This window comes from Amblyomma maculatum, chromosome 5, assembly GCF_055883805.1.
Source record: "Amblyomma maculatum isolate TAMU_Amacu chromosome 5, ASM5588380v1, whole genome shotgun sequence".
Taxonomy (NCBI): domain Eukaryota; kingdom Metazoa; phylum Arthropoda; class Arachnida; order Ixodida; family Ixodidae; genus Amblyomma; species Amblyomma maculatum.
Genome location: NC_139348.1, coordinates 88,950,827 through 88,964,524, shown reverse-complemented (window position 1 = coordinate 88,964,524; position 13,698 = coordinate 88,950,827). Strand labels below are relative to the sequence as shown.

General features: G+C 44.4%; 1 protein-coding gene across 1 annotated transcript in view; it reads left to right on the top strand.

Moving 5' to 3' along the window:
- The first annotated feature begins 2,563 nt into the window (after nt 1-2,563).
- The window catches only part of LOC146188661 (cardioacceleratory peptide receptor-like), a 34,287-nt gene continuing 23,152 nt past the window's right edge, over nt 2,564-13,698 (top strand). The window contains exons 1-2 of the mRNA XM_084603167.1: nt 2,564-2,687; nt 12,838-12,941. Of these exons, the coding sequence (XP_084459293.1) occupies nt 2,654-2,687; nt 12,838-12,941 (138 nt within the window). The 5' untranslated portion in view covers nt 2,564-2,653. The remainder of the gene's footprint in view (nt 2,688-12,837; nt 12,942-13,698) is intronic.

Here is a 13,698-nt window from a genome sequence, read left to right as displayed (position 1 = left end):
GAAGCAACGAGTGAATTTTACATTAGAATGTAGTCCGATGTACACGTTAAATTGAAATGCTGGAGTATACCTCCTTGCAAGAAAAGATTTTAAAAACTTTAATTAAGAAGCAGCGCTGCTAGTTGTAATTAAGGCTGGTTTAAGTACAGATTTGGGCTTTACCATAGGCCAAAAAGCGGGGTATTATATTTTTTCATGAATAGTCATCTTTAGGAACACGCACAATCTTCGCCTTTCATGTAAACTCGAAACGCCTTTAACACCTCTTGTTCATTTGTTCATCTCCGAAAATTTGTTTTATTTTTAGGTTTTTTGGGGGGAGAGGGGGGGGGGGGGGGTTGGCTGGTATCTCACTCTGAGTGGATACCTACAATTTTCAGGATGCATATGTTGTTGATCCGAATTCCTATATCCAACTAGCCTCGAACTTTGGTTAGCGGATGGGTGTTGCTCCATACTTTGCGCTTCGCAATAAACTGTTGCGAAATGTTTGAAAGAAGCGTACTCCTATTTTCACTAATGCTGACTTTTACAATTTGGGTAACTCGAATCCGACGGCGATGACGTTTCGGTCGAACGGGTTGCATACATTTCGCACAGGTATACTTCTGCAGTGCCTTTAGCAGCACACGCTTCGAATTAGTCGTTTGCATTCGCTTATTTGCTTACATAGCCCTCAATCGTGCCTGCTAAACAAAGGAGAAATGCTAATGCTGGTTTGGTTTGGTTTGGTTTGTGGGGTTTAACCTACCAAAGCGACTCAGGCTATGTTGAGTATGTTGAGGACTCCGGAAATTTCGACCACCTGGGATTCTTAACATGCAATTACATCGCACAGCCCACGGGCGCCTTGCTTTTCGCGTCTATCGAAAAGCGGCCGCCGAGGCCAGCATTCGATCCCTCGTCCCTGGGAACAGTAGTCAAGCGCTGTAACGGTTAAACAATAAAACACAGGATCGAAAACGTTAGTGAGATCACCGGTGGTAGTTGGGCCTGGGTTTTTTTCGATTGAGTGACAATAGTAATCATGAGATAGACGATACTGAAAAGCAGCGGAGTTAATTGCGTCGAAGTTGAGTTTACCGTTACATCTAAGCGCCTTTTTCTTAGCAGTCCTTTCATAAGGGCCGATAGGGATGAATCCAGTGGGAACACCTTAGACAGCAATCCCTTCGTGATGAATTATGTCGGAAAATATATCAGGATTGCATTTTAAACCTACGTTTAGAATACTGGCATATGTTTTAGTGGAAACATTGGTTGTTTAATTAGCCGTGCTAATGAAAAGTAGAGTGCCTTCCTTAAAAATGCACTGCTGCGTCCGTGCCCTTCGTGGAAAGCGTCGACAAGTTATTGCTATTGAGGTCAAGACCAACTACGTTCAGGCAGCCTTCCTGTTCATGAATAACGAAGGTTTAAAACGAGACATCATTTGTGGCGGCACCTGCTAAACGAGGTCCGTTGCGTGCTTCGTAATATTGGGCACTTACCCAAATGTATACACAGTGAAGTCTGACTTATTCGGATCATCCGCCTATGCCACAACTATCGACATTTTTCCGACCTGAAGTTATGATCTGCTACTATTTGCTATGGATGATTGGTGTGCTGTCCACCCAACCATGGTCATTTTCCAGAAGTGCCACCACCACCACCTCCAACTACCTCTTGCCAACAGCTATCCTTCTGAATAGGTTCCAGATGAACACATACGCACGCACGCACGCACGCACGCCCGCACACACACACACACGCACGCACGCACGCACAGCCGACCACTCACTATCGCGGCTCAAAACAGTGTTTCTCCCAGAAGGGGACGTCCCTTAGCTGCCCTCAAAAGCAATACGTGCAAAACGACAGTGGCCCCGCCGGGGTGGTGCAGTGGTAAGACGCCCGACTACTGTGCCGGAGTTCCCGGGTTCGAACCCGACCGCGGCGGCTGCGTTTCGATGGAGGCGAAACGAAGTGGCGTCCGTGTGCTGTGCGATGTCAGCGCACGTTAAAGATCCCCAGGTGGTCGAAATTACTCCGAAGCCCTCCACTACGGCTCCTCTTTCTCTCTTTCCACTTTCATTCCCACCTTCCTCCCTTCCCTTACGGCGCGGTTCGGGTGCCCACAGAGCAAGTGTGACAGTTACTGCGCCTTTCCCTTCCTATAAATCAATCAGTGTATGAAGTGACATTGATATGCTGCGCCTCCAGTTCGCTAGGGTTATAATCAATGACAGCTCTCACGACATCTTTGAAGTACCTGATGGCGTATTTTTTCTGACAGTATTTTATATATTATGGTCCTTCTGTGAGGCTTACTAGCCATTTGAAGCTACGATTATCTCCACCACGGCCGACGATGGTCCATCGAGCGGCCGTGTCTCCACACAGATGACATAGTTCTCTTTGTTTGAATATATATAACCATTTTAAATCCTCCAATAATCGTTGCTAGGATTGCGTATGACTAGCAGAGACAAATAATGAATTAAAATATCACTTTCTCGGGCTCTCTAAATGTCCACTGAATGACTAAATGTATTTTCTTGTGGGCTTTTTGCAGGTGGAAACACTGACCTTCTTGTGGATCCTCTTCGCATGTATCGTGCTGGGGAACAGTGCGGTACTGGCAGCGCTGCCGAAAGGCCGCAAGTCACGCATGAACTTTTTCATCATGCACCTGGCCATCGCAGGTGAGAGAACACGGGTGTTCAGTAAACAGAGGCAAACTCCCATTGTGTACTTGAAACAGCGGCGCTCTCTCGTGGAAGCAGTTTGCGACGGTTTCCACTCCTGTATATTACAGGAAAGATGTGAATATCTAGTGAGATTATTGAGATGCGCTGATAGTGTAGATAGCATAGTGATCGCCGATTAGATAGCATAGTGATCGCCGATTAAATAATCGGCGATTAATCGCCGATCGGTTGAGTGGTGCAGTGCGTAGACTTGATCTCCATAGTCATGATATTGTCACTCCAGGGACTGCTACCGGCCTTCTGAACATTTTACGCGATAGCGATAGCGCCTCGTGTCGTAGACTAGCCAGAGTCATTATTGGCGTTGTAAAGCGAAAATTTGCACATAAATTTGTGTGAGAACTTTGACGCCACTGTAATTTATGCCAGCGCTCATTATCGTATCATAATATGCCGCTTTCCACATTGCAAGCATCTGCTAGTCAAGTTGGAGGATTGTTTGTGATAGCCAATCGAACTCTGGACATACGCCCTACCATCTGCCTATTGGTAATTTTACGTGTAGGTGCCGCTCTGAAATAAGGCACATATCCTTTCTGCCCCCCACCCGCCCCATAATTAAACAAAAATAAATTATCACAGAATGAAAAGGCGCTTTTAGAGCCCCGTGATCTCAAGATGGAACTTACACATGCACTTATTTTTTCAAAGTTATCATTTATCTTCCCTGCCGTTAAGGTGAATAGAGGCGCGGGATTCGCTTTATAGTTACCCCATGTCCCTCTATGAGGTTTAAGCATACAATTGAAGGTTAGGCCAGTCAACACGTGTAGTAGGTGCGTCGGTGTGTGTTTGAGGAATAAGTTCAAGAGAGTCACTTTTTCAACAAACAATTCGACATTTATAGCGAGCAGTCCAAATTACACTACATCCATAACAGGACGCTCAAAAAACACCACGACACAATCGTGATAAAAAACGACCGGTAAATGACAAAAAAAGATTACCGACAATCTACAAATACTTTGATAAAGAAGACTATAACGATCCACAAAAAAAGTATTACAGATATTGTAAGTAGGAACGAAGAGCTGCACAAAATGCACGGCGTAAAATACTAAGCTAGATTAGTTTTTAAAAAAGGCGAAACATTTTTCAAATAACCGGCAGTCTGTGGCAAAAGAGATTCTTTTACAGCTCACAGTTCGGTGAGGCGTCGTAGTCGCAGAATTGATCGCTAGCGGCAGCCGCAAAAAAGATGAGCAGAAAATGATGCGTTGCTCTCGGGTTCAATGAAAACAACTTCTTTCTCGGAGAAAGTGGGTACTAGGCTGTTGCCTGAGAGACTGCGTCTTCCCAGAGCGCACAGCGGCGGTCGTGATGTTGTCTACCTCTACATCCCCTCGGTTGGTTGCGCTGCGCGCCATCGTCAATGGCGCACGCTTTCCGGTCACTGAACCGGAGAATAATGTGAGGGCATTTTAGGAGGAGCGGGGAGATCCCGCAAATTTTACTCGACATGAGGTAGCTTGTAACCATATTTTAGGTCTCTGCCGACGTCGTTAAATATTCCCATTATAGTAGGCTGAAATGTGTGTTGGAAGCACATGTTTACAGCAATACGCGTTGCTACCTGAGCCCAACAGCTTCAACCTGCAATGTCTTTCAAAGTGGCCATTAACACAGTGGTCCAAAATGAGGACCCAAAAAAAATATAAAGCTATGCTCTCCCACTTCCGTTCTAGCCAGTGGAGCTCCGACAAAGGAATGCAACCAGGTTGCCAAAAAGAACATTTTTCAGGTTCGGTTCGGATTCAAGCCTTTCTGGTTCTGCATTGGTTTCAGGTCTGGAGACAGTCCGTTCTGGTTCAAACGGTTCGACCTTGCCTGAACCGGTTCTAGCCGCTTTGAAAAACTTCAGAAAAAAAAAATGGGACTCCTTTTTTTATACTGCGCTTTTTTCCGGGTTTCATTCCATAATTAGAGCTAAAACTTGTTATAGTAGTCCGTATATTATTTTGTATTGAGATGTTATGACTGTGTCCAGTGGACAGCACAGACCGGAGAAACATGTGTAGGTGTTTATAATGAGCGATCGATGATGGTGCAGGATTGGAAACAAATCACTGTGATTATTTTCATTGACACATAGCCGGCCAAAGTTGTCACGCGATAAAAACAAGTTTAAATGAGATGTTTCTTGCCACCTTTTTCAGGGCCTTGAAATTTCACAATTCTTTTTGCTTTATTTTAGTTTGATCTTATAACGTTGGATTATAGCATCATTTCTTAAGAAAATCTTTGGATTATCGCAAGGCTATTATATACGACAAACAGTTACTACATTGGCAGATCAGGAACACTAAGCAATTCGGGCAGGAAGGCTGTTATATATTTTTTTTCGTACATGCTTTCGAGGCAGGAAAAAACGTCTTAGGTACTTAATCTGTTGTGGTTCTCTTTCTCTTACATATATCTGAATATTTAATATGGTTGAACACCGGGATACCCAGCAAACAGTTTATGTATATTTAAACATGCGAAGCTTTACCGGAAACAGAAAAATGAATGAGAACCAAACTGTCAGCCATCGTGACGCTTTTTTATATAAACGAATTATTATTCAGGTGCCAATAGTTCCAGATTTCTTATTTAGGGGTTAACAGCATCGCGTGTTCAGTGCCAAAGAGGATAGAAACCATGATTAAGGTGATGCTAGATTAGTGTCTCAAGCGGCAAATATGTTCTTTTCTGACTTTCTCGAGCATGAAACAATGCGGCTCTTTCTTCACGCTTAAAATCAAATCTCGGCGCTCGTGACACGCAGTGGAACTCAGTGCAAATATAATATTTGCTGATGACTTGTTACAGTCGTGGGTTGTTTCGGTGCGTTTGACGAAATACGTAGTGATCCAACAATCTGTTCTACGCGTTGCGCGGTGACGAGCCAGGAACGGACCAAAAATCATGTTTTTGTCCCGTCCGCCTTTGTTAAACTAGCTTCAATACATTTTATAGAAAATTGATGAGAAATTCGAAATAAAATGGTTTCACACATCCCTGAACGCTGGAAAAAAGCACCGTTCTCTGGCAGTTTAGGTACGAAATCAGGTGCATATTTTTTTTCAAAACGGTGTTTCTCAATTTGGATTACCGAAACGGCTTTTCTACGAGCTGCGCACGTTTCGCTCAAGAAAAGAGAAGACAGAAAGAGAAATCGACTCAAGAAATCATCTTCGCCCAAGGTACACATACAACCGAAGATAGAACCGACGAATTGATTCCCAAGGCAGCCTTTTGAGCATCAGCCTTCATTTATCATTTTGAAGTTTCAGTGAAAACAGATTGCATTCACTGGAGCCCTGTCGCATACGGCTGATATGATATCAGAACTGTTGTTTCGTGCAGTTAGCACATACTTTACAAAGAATGCAGCGCATCGGACCAGTACGAAGAAGATACACAAACAATGCAACTGGTCCCATCGTTTGTGTCTCTTCTGCCTCGCCCATCGCGCCACATTATTTGCCGCTACCATACAGGTGCCTGGCGACACGTTGTGACGTCATCGAGCAATAGGCAAGTGAAATTGATTTGCGTGACATAGTTGGAGCAGATTCAATGTTCAGTTCCTGAGATCTACAAGGTTCATTTTTTATTCCGGTTTGATTCTGATCTTCTATTCGGCTTCCCTTAGACATTCTGATTGCGGCGCAGTCATTGAGCCTGAACCAAAGCAAAGAGCGCACATCGGTAATGGCCTAATTTGAACTGGAGAGAGAAACCGCAGGCTCGCAAAAATATATATAATGCTTGTTTCCCTTACTCTTCTCCGCTTCCAGACAGAGCGATGATTCGCGATAGCATCCGTCCATAAAACCAGGACCTACGCATTGAACTAGGGGAGTGCGTTTTCTTCAAACTGCGCGGGCTTCTTGACACACCGCCAACTCTCGATTATTTCTCGAGTTCCGAACGACGAGTGAGCCTATAGCAACGAGGGACGCGTGCCGTGTGTGGTGATGTCGGGCCGTAGATTACCTCTGTCTGCTCTGCAGCTTTGCAGCAGCATCGTGCAGAGACGCTCGCAGCTTTCACGGCGTCACGAATTATCCCGGAATGTCTCATAGCTGCCCTCCGGCTAGATGGCAGCGTGCGATTTCGAACATAATAATTTAAAGCTTATGCGGAATCGTGAGGCTCTTATAAGTTACGCTCCGATTGTGCCTCGACAGGTCTCTGCGCAGCGGCAGCACTGTTTGTGCGTAGTGCGCTAGGAAGAAACGCGGTCGGCCTTATGGAGAAGAGTCGCGAGCTTCTCATTACGGCTCCATTACGGCTTCTATTGTAGAGTCAACTGCGCGACGTCGTGACTGGCTCGTCAGTCCCAGCAGCAATGTTCTTATGTTCGCGCTGTATTTAGGAAGCGCCTTCTTTATTTTAAATATACATGAGTGGTCGATTCATTTTGGGTTCGATTGTCTATTGCGGTATTCTAAGCCATACACATAAAAATAATCGTTATTATAGCTTTTCCTCTCACATACTCTCCTTTTGCGCTGCACTTTTAATATGAACACTTTTGTTTCATGGTCTTTGAAATAAAATTCTTCGGGGACTCTTCGGTCTCTCTCAAGTGTAGTTTGGCAAATTTGCTGCGACTCATTTGCCGCTTCTTCACTAATTTGCTTCTTTTTTTTCCCCTCCTGTTTCTCTCGTTTCCCTTGTGTTTTTTAAATAATTCTGTTGTTTTCTCTTTTGGTTCTTACGTTTTCGGTTTTAGTACTTTATTCTATTTTAGTCTTGACTGACTATGCTCAATGCTGTAACGCAATGGCGCTGCCAGACATTTAAACTTCGCAAAATTATTCTACATTTTCTTTTTGCTGCGTTGCTGTCGCACACGGTACATCCAGCGCCGCTTGTAGCACTGCACGGGATCGGGCTTACCCGAAAGCCCGGACCGGGCCGAGTAAAGCACTTTGTTCGCGGGCCTGGGCCGGGCATGGGCTTTTGAGCCGTGGGCCCGGCTCGAGCCTGAAAAGAGATGGGCCTGGGCAGGGCTCGGGCCTGCGAATAAACGGCTAGTTTAACCGAATGTCGAGGCAAATGTAGTACCATTTCAGGACTCTTTTCAGACTTCAAACGTTTTAATACATGGTAATGCTTAGGACATGTTAGGGATCTAAAGAGAAAATTAAAACAATGCGAAAAGCAAGAGAATATATGGATATAAAACAGTAAATACAGATGTGAAGTTCGCGGAGTTTTTCCGGGTGCTATTCCACCCCCTCATGACACGAGAGGTCTGTTTTGAGATTTTAGTCCTATTGTCATATTATCGTCAAGCGCCGCACGATAAAGGGTCAGCGATACCGCAGCCAAAGGACCCGTTTCCGTCCCTTTTCCCCTTCTTGTCGCGAATACTTCTCTGCGTGCAGCTCTCTGCAGTAGCCGCATTGTTCGAAAGCACATGCTTCTGCCGTTCGGTTTAAAGAACCCGACCTGCGGTGGGCGACGTGCGCGCGACACCGGAGGGTTGTCTGGGCTGCAGATAGCTACAAGCAGCTAAAGAAGGTGCTCTGGTATGGAGGCACCACTGCTCCGAAAAAAGCGAACGGCACCGCACGCGCGGCGCGCACGATATGCGGATACCCTCTTCTCATGTAAAGCAGCGGAAGAAGCTTGGAAGGTCTTGCCTTCCAACAGCGTCAGCGTGCTAAAACGGACCTTCTTACTGCCGCTTTTGTGTCTTTCACCGCATACGCACACACTATATCTGTGTGTTGCAAAAAAAAAAAAAAATCAGGAAACCGAAAAAAAAAACAAAACAAGTCCGCTACTCGTTCTTGGCTGGAAGCACGTCTCGTCCACCACGCACGGGCGCTTCGTTTCAACAGTTTGACTCCGCTCACTAGCATATGCTTTCAATGGAAGATGGTAAAAAAAATACAAAGCGGGAACAAGTGCGGTCGGTTTTATTTCCAGTGGCGGTGCACCCACGACAGCTAGTAGCCCCCCCCCCCCCCTCGACTAAAAAAAAAAAAAAAACTTTACGCGCGGTGGGCAGCCTATAAACTCCTAGCAACGCTGCTTATATCACAATAACTGCCCTGAGGCGCTGGAGCGAAATACATATGGGTGCAAGTGGCAGCAATGCATTAAGAATTCAGTCAAAAACTGACAGAAAGCTCCGTCACCCCCCCCCCCCCCCGTTTTTCTTTTCCGCTACCTCGCTCCGACTGAGTGGCCGTCAGGGATGTCTCGGCGAACTCTTCGATGCGTGTTGTCAGGTGGCCTTGTGACATACAAAGTGATGACACACATTTTGAACACAAGTTTGTTGTTAGGCCTCAAAGTGTAGTCAAGTCCGTGTGCAGCGTTAGCGAATGAGTTCGAGGCAGCAACTCCCTCAAATTTGTTGGCCTAGTCAAAAGTCAGGTTGGAGGTTAGTTTCATACTTTTGCGGCTGGTTTCTTCACAGTATGTATAATTAGGTTTCAGGTACCACATATGGGCATGCCACGCGTTTCTTGTCTGTCTGGACTGAAGCAGATCGGGAGATGTGAATACAGGTGAAATATGGTGCAGATTGGCGATTCGGGATACTCAGCGCTTGTATTGTTATCCTTTCCGTTCCTGTCCTTGGCGCTATTTCCATGCCTTGTGAACAAATATTTAAGCAGAATATGAAGATAAAGTAATCAAACCTAATACATGAAATGTCTAGTTATATCACGCCATACCGGTCGCTACACTTCCTAATTTCTTGCCAGTGTGAGTTCCCCCAACAGAAATCGAAAAACTGATTTTCGGCTACCTTCCGGCTGTGTTTCAGAAGCTGTTGTGACAACACGAAACTCAACCTTAAATTTAGTTGAGTACTTTACTACAAAATTTTTGTTTCGTTCTGCGGATAGCCGCAATGTACTCTGAATAAGGCGTTGTCTGTAGCGACTGGTATTTTTTTTTTTTTGTAAACAACTGCTGAGAGGTATGCATATTGAAGTGATTGTTCCCACTGCACATTTCTGTCTGGTATTGGCATGTGCGGAAAAAAAAGGCGGGTGTTATGACTTTCGAAGATATATATGAGATGGTTCTTCTTTTTTATACCGTGCAACCCCTCTTCTTCCTTTAGTTCTACATAAAGAGCATATGGGATGCATGTAGTGACTGCAATATGCGGTTTGTATGTTTGGCTGGTCCCGACCGACCTCTACCTTTCCGAATTCGATTGGTCAAAGAAACTGTAGAAAAATTGGTCATCTTTTTCCCGATCGTTGGTTGCTAGATATCCTTTCCCTAGGCTTTGACCAGCTGGCGGAAACATTATTCTTCATTTCCCTAAATATTATTTGGTGAGAAGCGTAGACTGTTGTTTTATTGGTTGCTGGCTGCGCTATGGGTGGAGAGAGAGGTTGTTTAAAGTAAGTGCTCTATATTAAATAACCCGCGTATAATTCGTCTGATCAAAGGCTTAGTAATGGCGTAAATACTTGTGTCTCGCTTGCTCCTTCGTGTTCTATTTATTGTCGTAATAAAAATAGTTAACATTACCAGTGTTCAAAAATATGAATGTTTGCGAGTTAAAACCATCAAGGCATCAAAATCCCGACGGCATTTCCTCTCAACATCACTAGGAAACTGAAATAAATACAATTTCAGCTTCATGAAGCTGATTAGGTTCCTTTCCTTTGCAATTATCTCACATTCTGAACCGCGGAAAGCATTGCAGGCACCCAGGGGACAATGTAAGGTGGGGTCGCCCGAACAAAAATGCCCTCACTGGCAAATATTTTCTGTGAAAACAATTCTGACCTCTACTTTTTAAATGAAAGTGTTTATGAAATAGGGTTCAATAGGGACACACCCTATTCATCCCCAAGAGAGGCCTAAAATCCACTCAATGCTGCAGACATCTTACTTTTGCTCTCAGTTCTGCAAAAGACGGGCATGACATTGTGCGTATGAGTTTATCCGCAGGAGATTTGAACAAAATTCTGCTTTAACAGTAGTGGAAAGGACTACACCGTCGAATACAATTGTCATTGCCTTAAAACTATGCTGGCCTTCACCAATAGGTGGCTGCAATTAGGAGCCTTCAACAGAATCGCCGTTCTCACCAACTCGACAAGGCGACGTTGTAATTACGCTAGATAAATGGTACAATAAGCCACTGAAAGTGTACTGTGCGCGAACATTATAATAACTAGATACTAGGCAACATCCTGCCGGCAGCTCAGTTGTGGATTGTTGGGACGTTTCATTATTGGAATGGAGCTCTTTCGCCACAAAGATGGCGCGCAAATTCTTTCGGAAGCCCTAGGGTACGTTGGCGAGGCCAAGCACTCCGCCTCGCACTAGGCTTAGGATGTCTGCAAGTGTCGCTAGCATACTCTCGTGACACGCAGTGTAACGTCCGGTGCCAAGATTTGCAAGCCAATGAGTCGCTGGAATAAATGGCGCGGCGGATTGTGAAAACGTTTTCAAGGGAGGGCACATACAAGCAGCATCCATGTTAAAATAAAATTATACAGCATCCGCAGTATGCAGGGCCATTTGAGTCTCATTAGTTTCAAGGTAAGCGCGTTTTTCTGTATTTTTTTTTGTACATTGTTTTTCTTTTTCGTCTTTACAGCAGGTGTGATTCGGAAGACCAACCCATAATCCGCTTCAACGTATTTTCCGTCTTTTATTCGACATTTCTGTAATATTCCGTAAATACGTGGCGCCTGATGTGTGTAGGCTTATATCTCTCCTGGTTGCTGCAGCAGATATAGCTGCAGAGACAATTGTTTCACCCTTCAAGGTGCTGGAAACTCTCCAAAATGCTGTTTTTTATTATCATCTCGTTACTCGGATGGGAATATCCAAAATTGCCAAGCTCTCTTGCGAATCCAAAGCACATACTTTTTAGAGGTCGTAACAAGGGAGGTTAAAATTACCACTGCCTATTTAAACCGTCGTCAACAGTAATCTCGTCCTTGAAAGGCCTCGATCCAGCCAACCTCTTAACAACTAAGGCCACGCAATAAAAGTTGTTTTTGTCCACTTGGTTGAACTATGGGACCAGAAAAGTGAACAAAAACAAGTTAACGTTTTAATTGAAAGGCATGTAATGCTACTTTCAAAAGAAAGAAAGCTTTTAAAAATATTGCTACCTAAACAACGATGGGGACAATGGCGCTTTTTAGGCGTTATGCTTTTTAGTGACAGGGCTGAACAATCAAGTTTAAATTGCTTTCGCTGGCTTCTATGCACGCGTACTTAGAACAACCTCAGCGCCAAGCAAGCGATGAACGACCTTGTTGAGGCCTTTATTTGGGCGACATATAAAGCACCACGGATAATAACAACAAATATCTCGTTGTTTATCACATGACAACTTGGCGCGGCAGCCTGCATAAGGCTAAAAAATTCAAAAGCCATCTCTTGCAGTTCACAAAATGGCGTCAATTTTCTGAAATACAGGATATCACTAGGGTACTTAAATATTAATATGCGAATAGATTACGTTAGTGTTAAGGCTTCTATTTGCATCAAGAGCTAAGGCTGTCTCTTCAACATAATCATCAGCTGAAGTTGATTGACAACGGCCGATTGGCCCTTCAAGTTCAACAGTAGCCGCTGACAGTTTTTTGCAGTGTCGTTTGCAGGTTGCGAATTTCTTCGACTTGGTCAGAAACTCCTCCGTGAACTGTGCCCCACTTTCAATTTTTCGATTATTTAGTGTTTATGCAGTATACGCAATTGTTTTGCGATATAATTGGTAAACTTATGCTAGCTGATTGGGGCGCTTCTACAACGCGATTTCTCGTTCCTCCTACTTCTTTGCTAACAAACTAACTGATGAAGAATATCAAGTGAGAATAGAGGGTCCCCACAAAAATGTGCTTTCAACCATACTTATACACTGCACTACTGTAATGTGAACACATTTCTCACGACATAACGCACAATTTTCACGGCTGTTAACTGGATACTCCTAGGCTATCTGTTCTGATGAAAGGGCATTCGGCAAAGGGCAGGCAATAAAGCTACGTCTCTTTGGCCTCGTCTTAGGAGGACAAAATATGTTAAAGATTTCAATTCTTTCTTCAAAGGTTTCTTGCTAATTTGATTTTTTCGATATAATCCGCAGATCTGGGCGTGGGGCTGGTCAGTGTACTCACGGACATCATTTGGAAGACGACCGTCGACTGGCATGGCGGCAACTTAGGGTGCAAAGTGGTCAAATTTGCCCAGGTGAGAGACGCCTCATTTCCTCTCATGTATTTTGCATCTCTATTTGCAAGAAGGGGAGCGTATAGAAGTATATCCTAAACTTATTCGTTCGAGGCTTGAAGACGAGAGTATTTAGCTCTGTAGCGCGCTTTCTATTGGGCAAGTATGCATTCATGAAACTTCAACTGTACATAAAAGATTGCCTCCGGTCTTATATTTTCATATTCCAGTACATGTGTTGTCTCTATGCGGCGCATTCTGTGATCAAAGAGGAATCTGGCAGCGTGGCCGTGCGATTGTTTTTGTGCCCTTGAAAATAATCCTACATTTCCGGTCCATTACCGAGGGATCTCATCTCAGCTTATTGCCGCTCGATGGAGAGGCATAAAAAACCGGGTAAACAAGTAAATGCCATCAGCGGAAGAAGCAGTATAGTCAAACCCACCACGCGGAGACACTGCACTCCCCGGAAATAAGCACTTAGTCAAGCACGGAGACTCATCTTGTCTGGTATCAGGCCGCCAGTCAGGGACGAAGGCATCCAAGAAAATGGTAGCTGAGGGCCGTAAAAAGGCCACCCAAAATCTTCGCTTTCCTTCGATTGTGTTCCAAACTGAGGACACGGGTAATGAGAGTAGGTTTTAGTGCATCCTTATGGCGGAAACCACAGAAAACAAGGCCGCTCAACGGCTCACTGAAAAAAAAAAAAGTATCCGTCATGGTGTGGAGAGCCAACGTAGAACAATTTGATATTCCCTGTCCCGTAAGAAATATACTG